Source organism: Bipolaris victoriae, assembly GCF_000527765.1.
Source record: "Bipolaris victoriae FI3 unplaced genomic scaffold scaffold_271, whole genome shotgun sequence".
In the NCBI taxonomy this organism is placed as follows: domain Eukaryota; kingdom Fungi; phylum Ascomycota; class Dothideomycetes; order Pleosporales; family Pleosporaceae; genus Bipolaris; species Bipolaris victoriae.
The window spans coordinates 1-6,975 of NW_014575121.1; the positions used below are offsets into that span (position 1 = coordinate 1).

The 6,975-nt window shown below is 44.8% G+C and overlaps 4 protein-coding genes across 4 annotated transcripts; 2 read left to right on the forward strand and 2 right to left on the reverse strand.

The window, feature by feature from the left end:
- Positions 1 to 737: 737 nt before the first annotated feature.
- On the forward strand, positions 738 to 1,703 carry COCVIDRAFT_32051 (hypothetical protein; the record flags this gene model as incomplete). The annotated part of the gene is made up of 1 exon (XM_014694631.1): positions 738 to 1,703. The coding sequence occupies one exon, from the start codon at positions 738 to 740 to the stop codon at positions 1,701 to 1,703; it is 966 nt and encodes a 321-aa protein (XP_014550117.1).
- A 586-nt stretch (positions 1,704 to 2,289) lies between these two features.
- On the forward strand, positions 2,290 to 2,613 carry COCVIDRAFT_116424 (hypothetical protein; the record flags this gene model as incomplete). The annotated part of the gene is made up of 1 exon (XM_014694632.1): positions 2,290 to 2,613. A coding segment is annotated over one exon (324 nt), but the record flags the coding sequence as incomplete, so codon positions are not given.
- A 1,794-nt stretch (positions 2,614 to 4,407) lies between these two features.
- On the reverse strand, positions 4,408 to 4,602 carry COCVIDRAFT_116425 (carbohydrate-binding module family 18 protein; the record flags this gene model as incomplete). Its single annotated transcript, XM_014694633.1, has 1 exon — positions 4,408 to 4,602. One exon carries the CDS (start codon positions 4,600 to 4,602, stop codon positions 4,408 to 4,410), a length of 195 nt encoding a protein of 64 aa, XP_014550119.1.
- A 354-nt stretch (positions 4,603 to 4,956) lies between these two features.
- COCVIDRAFT_32052 (hypothetical protein) lies at positions 4,957 to 5,268 on the reverse strand (the record flags this gene model as incomplete). Its single annotated transcript, XM_014694634.1, has 2 exons — positions 4,957 to 5,095; positions 5,198 to 5,268. The coding sequence occupies 2 exons, from the start codon at positions 5,266 to 5,268 to the stop codon at positions 4,957 to 4,959; spliced, it is 210 nt and encodes a 69-aa protein (XP_014550120.1).
- Between the last annotated feature and the right edge of the window lie 1,707 nt (positions 5,269 to 6,975).

Below are 6,975 nucleotides of genomic sequence, written 5' to 3' on the forward strand. Positions count from 1 at the left end.
CCTTATATGCTTTGACAACCTTGGGAGCCCTATACAGCCCATACTGGGATGCACTTGGGGTTAAGTTAGCCCTAACGCTAAGCCTATTTGAGCGCGAATCGGGGGGGTCGGAATCTGCGAATCGGGGGGNACAAAATAGCCAGATACGGATAGAAACCCTAACGCTAAGCCTAATATGGCACGAATCGCACCCCGATTCGCGCCTCATATTGGTTAGGCACGGCCTATATTTTTCCTAATATCCGCAGGATAATGTATATCCTATATACATTAGAGCTTGCATAATTAGGACTAGTTAATGTTAAGACCTAATACTTAGGGCATTAAGCACGGGCCTTAAGTCAATATCTACTAACAATTGTGAATCCTAATATCCTCAGTATAAATAGAGGGTTTTAGATTTCGCGAATTAGAGGTAATAAATCGCAGAATCTAGTATATAACTCTAACACTAAACCTATTTTAGCACGAATTAGGCCTCTTTCGTCGCCTTATATTGGTTAGGGTTTAGTAAGCGCTTATTTCCCGGTTATGTATGGAGTCGAGAAGCCTTTCTGCCGGAATCAGGCTGCCAACTTCAAGGTACTGCCGCTTACTACCGCCTTGCACTCTGATAAAGCGGGGTATTTCTCTTTCTGCGCTTATCTCTGGTTTTTAGGCATTCATCAAGCATCAATATCCAATAACAAGCATCAACTCTTTAGTATCGAGCATCCTCGACGATACGTTATACCCCAATGGTCAAGCTAGCACTTGTCGATCGATGTCAACTATATGTTGAATATCAGATCCCGCTAGAAGGATTGAGCACATACGTCTTAGCTTTAGACACCAAGATCGGCAACCACGAAGGAAGCTTCCAACCTGGTGGATACCGTTTTTCGTTGAGTGCTCGGAGCATCGTTCTAGAACAGAATATTCTATGCGCTGAGCTGAAGACTAGTGGAGGGGACTGGTGGTACGATCAGCTCGAGGTGGTCGTTAATGTTTCAACGGACCCTACACCAGTGAACGTCTCGATCGAATTTCGCCGATGTGATCATATTCGACTGCAGGGATGCTACAATCTCAGACTTATAGATCAGCGACTCCTCGCAGCCAAGTATCTTGGACCAAATGAAAAAGCCAAGGACATGTATATTGACCTAAAGAATTACCTCGGAGTCAAAAATGGTGCTTTCGACAGAAATGAGCGAAACTTCTCAAGCAGTGTTCAGAATGCTTACATGATTGGCACCACTCTGTGTGCGACTCACAATGACGGTCACCCAATCTCGATCGCATTGTCCAGGGTGCTACGGTTGAAAGATGGGTCATTCTCGCCCCTCAGAGTGACGAAGAACGAGGATCTGGACTATGAAGTCCTGGCGGATTCATCAGATAGGAGATGGCTACCCAACGCGGATGTTCCCAAACTAATCAACTACAAGCAAAAGCGTGCATGGTATCTCATCGCAAATTGCCTCAATTCACGTGGTTCATATCAGGAATCGACCATCAGACTCCATGATATCATTGGACCAGGCGATGATGAGATGTTCACCTTTTTCTCTGAGAGGCCAATACCCGAACATGCACGCGAAACAAGATTGAACAACGGGATCTTAACTGCTAGCTTCAATGTGGATGATGACAAATGGATTCAGAGATCATTTGATTTAGCCGAATTGGTGACTAATGAAGGAGGCGAACTAGTTAAGTAAGTGACCTTTTCGTTTAGCCAGAATCGACTGTTTTGGCACACAAGCTTGTTAGGTAACATATCTGACATAGCGTTGCAGACGCAGATTCGGCTCAGAATGCCCTCGGTGTAGTAACTTATTCTATTCAGGCGCATTCTATACCCCTTCCTCAGGTTCGAGTATACATCTCAACAGACCAATAGTTTCAAAGACTCACCATTGTACGTTTTGCAAATTGGTCGACAAAGCTATTAAGGAGTACGCACCTGCTTGTGATCGCTACGAAACGTGGGTACTAGCTCGCGATCGCTGGGGAAACCGCGAGCGTTTAGGAGTTATTACAAAGAGGGAAGTGGCGCTTGTAATTCGAGCTTATGGAATGAAAACTAGCACGAGAAGAATCTTGTACGATCGGCTAGTACATGGAAAGCAGAACGTACCAAAATGCGTCGATATAAATTGCGCAATAATGCTTCAAGTTGGAGACCACGAAGGAGCAAATAAGAAAAGGGTAGCAAAAGCCCGTGCTCCAAAACGTTATTGAACTATCCCACGGAATACGCATGATCTTTATTAGCTGGATCCAGGTCTAAGATGGTCAACGATTCGGAGCTGGATCAAACTCTGTCAAACAGAACATGAAGGTTGCTTAACTCCGACCTCGCCTCAGCTTCCATCACGGTATCTAGACGTCGGATTGAGCGATTCAGATCCCGTGAAACTAGTCATTTCCAATGGCGAACATGGGGAGTACGCGTGCCTGAGTCATTGTTGGGGTAGTTCGCATCCCTGCACTTTGACAGAAGAAACCAGAGCAGAATACACTAAGAAAATTCGCAAAAGCAATCTTACACTAGTGTTCTCTGACGCAATAAAGGTCTGTAAGAAGCTTGGCTTAAGAAGACTCTGGATTGATTCGTTCTGCATATAGTAAGACAGTAAAGAGGACTGGAGTTACGAGTCGCAGAGAATGGGGCCATACTATCGCAACTGCACCGTATGCATCGCAGCTATAAGCTCTGCCAATTCGGAGAAGAGTTTCGAGATCGTAGAAAGACCTAGGATGGTAAGCTCATCTAGTACGGATCCCGAAAGTGGAGTTTTCAGTCTCCTTACTTACCCTCTCGACTTAGTGGAGGAAAAGGCTCATTTTGGCCACTCGAATAATCTAGAAACTTCCCTTAAAAGCTTTCCACTTCTTACCCGTGCATAGGTCTTACAAGAGCGTTGGCTATCACCGCGAGTACTCCACTTTTGTGGTTCTAAAGTCGTCTTTAAATATGCTCAGTTAACGACTTGCGAGTGTGGTCAAGCAAGACAATCCTTTACGGATCTGATAAAACCGTTAATGGATGTACGATGGACAACAACATCACATAAGGGACTAATAGCCAAGCGTACACAGCTTGCAGCGATCGGGTGGGACCACTTCATTACGACATACAGCGCTTTAAGAATTACATACAGCACAGATCGCTTAATTACTATATCTAGTCTAGCATCTACGTTGTACGGTATGAGATACAAATCGAATGAAGATAGTGAACACGAAAGCCTGCCGGTGTATCTTACTAGACTATGGCGGATAGACCTCGCCAGAGATATGTCATGGTTTGTGGGATCGACTATGATCTTTAGGAAAGACAACAACTCCACAGCTAAAGCAATAGGTACAGAGAGAGTGCGCAAGTCCAAGTCTACAGCTTACGTTACACCTTCTTGGTCATAGGCTTCGATATCGGATCCCGTACGATATATCTGCCTGTTCAATCCAAATCCGCAATTCACTCTCCTAGATGCGCAAATTAACTTAGCCACAGAAGACATATATAGATCTGTAAAAGAGGGCTGTTACCTCTATTTGAGAGGGAAAATCGCAACGAGTTCCTGGGAATTAACAACCGATGCTCAAAACATGTCGGTTTATCGTCTCAAAGACATTGTTGGCACTCAAATACTTGGCAAGACTAACCGACTGGGCGTGAACTTTTCTCTAGATTATACAATCGCTAAGCCCGGTCCGAATCAATTACCCTCAACAGCAATGCTTTACCTATTTCCATTAGTAAAAACTGATGTGTTATTTAGCTTAATGCACCGTACAGATGAAGATACTAACTAGGAGAAAGAGTCGAGATGTACATTATGTCTGGTCTTGAAGGCAGTTGTCACACAGTTTGAAAAGGCGCGTGTGTATGAGCGAGTTAGCTTCACAGAATTTCCAAATTTCTAACCCGGAATGAGGAATGTCGACCCTAATGATTATTCAGACGAAGATTTCTATATTATCTAGTTAGGGATATAAGGCAGCGCGCGAGAAGGAGTCTTCTATGATAGGATAGATCGAGAATGTTTTTACATAATAAGTAGAGCTAAGTAAATGTACGTGTGCTTATTCAGGAGCCTCTAGAATCTTAAACTAATAATAATGCTAGGTTTTAGTGAGCAGTTTGTCAGCTAGATGCTCTAGAGAAGTGCGTGAATCTATTGATGTAAAGCGTAATTCCGCATTCGATCGTGACGAAGTATTAGAAGATCCGTTGGAAGTGTTAAACATCTGCTCTAGCCTTGTTACAATAACTGTTGAGAACAACTAAAGAGTAAGAGAATCATCAAGACATATCGTTGCGTTGGCGCATTACTCGGTCAAGGAGTATTCCGTCTCAGACAGAATCCCTTCTTCCTTCCCAGCCCATCCCAGCATTTAACAAGTCCCAAACTCACCCTAGCAACCCGCACCACAGTGATCGCTCGTAGAACCACAGTATCCGTATGCAGAGCAGCAATGGCCAAACCCACTTCCAGCGCACACGTACCCGTTCGGTCCACCACAAGAGCCGTCGGGTGAGACTAGGCCTGTGGTTGCTAGGGCTATGGTTCCGGTCGTCGTAGTTGCTGTTGTTATAGGCCCTGATGTCATGGTCCCTGTGGTCAGGGATTTGGTCTCTATACTTGACTCTGGCTCTACATACGTAGCTAAGTAGATCTCAGTCGTATACGTCGACGTCATAAGCACATCGATAGTCGGCGTGAGCGTCACCATATCATCGGGGCTCCAAACTACAGGTATATACGAGTCGGTTATGTCCCCCGTGTCCGTGCTGTTGCTCGGCAAAGTATTGGGCGTCATATCGCGCCAGCGAGGATTGTCTTTAGTCCAGTCGCCGTCGCCTACGTATTTACAGGACAACTTAGGCCCGCCAGCCGAGACGATGGCCCGCTCCGCGCACCCGGCCTTTATGAAGACGGGGAGCTGGAAGTAGGTCCACCTTCCCTAGTCTGTTCTTGATTCCTCAAAATCCCAGCCTGTCAAAGCACTGCGGCTTTTTTCCTCTTTTTTCAGGCTGGCGCCGCCGTCGTCAGCCCAGCCGTCGATCTTGTAGACTCTGAACATGAGGAAGCTTAAAACATAACTGTTCTGGTCAGCCACAACATCTATATCGAAATACAGAGCATAGTGATGTATATTATGGAGAAAGGGGGAGATGGAAAGGTGGGTAGGAAGGGGGACGTACCTGTAATCCCACTTGGCACTTGCAACTTTGGGCACCACCACTGTCTTGGTAGTAGTGGTTTGGACGGTCATTGTGACGGTCTTCTGAACCGTGATTGTCTCTGACAGCCCGAACTGCGTTAGGGTAAACTTGGATCCATCATAGCCCGCTGGGTTTGTCGGCCAGTAGTCCTTTGGGATATCAAGTCCATTAATCTGCGTCCTGTCGGCTGCCGCGTCAGCATTTATCGCACTCGCGACATCCGGATCGCGCGTGCACGCTGGAACGCCAGGCGTCGTCGTAAACGAGGTGTCCTTTCCGTTACAAGCTGTCTTGGTCGCGCAGTCAGTCTGTCCCGGGTTAGCATGTCAGTGTGACTGTGTCTCTAAACCCCGAATAAGGGTACTAGAGAAGATGGAATTAGGGCTTACTTCTATGGTAATTGTCGAGGAAGCCAGATACCACGCGCTATAACTCGTCACCAGATACGTGCACGCCGACACCGTGACCTCAGTCTCGCACTCAGTAGGATCACCGCCGCCGCCGCCGCCGCCGCCACCTCCTATACTACCGCTGCCGGCTGGACAGACCAGGCCAACGTATTTAAGATTAGGAGTGTTGCACAAGGGGCTAATACAGCCGCAGATGCTAATATAAAGACGCTCTTAATAGTCTCTACTGCTGCCGCCGCCGCTACTATTATTATCATCGTCTCTACTACCGCAATTATGCTTATAAGGGCTTCTACACTTTTACCTAAGCTTATAGTTAAGCGGTAGTAGGCCCCTTATAGTAGTAACAGATAGTAGCTTACCTATAGGAGAGGGAGAAGGCAGGGGAAAAGGGTTATCGTTAGTAGAATTAATAGTAGGCTAGAGCCTAGGCGAGTATATCTAGGTAACGAGAGGCTATCCTAATCTAGTCCTAGTAATTGTAACTAGCAGGAAGTCAACGCTTAACGTAAGGCTCATAGTAGTAGTAGTCTTACTACTCTTATTATTACTATTAATCCATAATACACTCTATACCTTAATTATAGTTATAGTAATAGATTATAGGGTAATAATAGTACTAATCGTTATAATAGTCGTATTCTACGTATTAAGATATAATACTATAGTAAGAGGGCGGGAGATGGTTATTAGCCTAGTAAGGAACTAGGGTAGTATAGTTAAAGTGCACGGCGGGAAGCACTAAGCGACTAGGGTTAGGCTATTATAGATATTAGGCGTAATATAGATAGGCCAAGAGCCTTTACTATTAGATAGCGCATTAAGATAGGCGCTGCTCTAGCAACCTATACTAAAGTAAAGTATACTATAGTAAAGCTTACTATTACTGTAGAATCTAAAAGATAAATAATAGCTTCTCTAGGGCTATAGGCCATAGAAGGCCCTATACTCTAACCCGCTATAGGTTCTATCTATTATTGTTACACGGTGTTGGGTGCTGATACTTCTCTAAGCTCGATCCGGGTTAGGGCGAGTGAGATGGTGTGAGGAGCCCCGTAAGAGTTTGTCTGGCAATGCAGTAGAGTAGTGTGCTTAAATAAAAGGTAACAAAGGTTTAATAACTACTAATCTATATTAAATAGACTAACAAGTAATAATCTTATTAAGTAAAGTAACTAGTAAGAAAGTATAATTTATGTAACGGCTCAGCACCCGTTCCTATATACATCCGAACAGGATTCGAACTAGAGTATAATTTGGCCTAGTAGAAAAAACGACTATATAAACCTAACCTCTATAATAGCTTATTAGGTAGATTTTTAATATCCTTTCGTACAAGGCCTATAG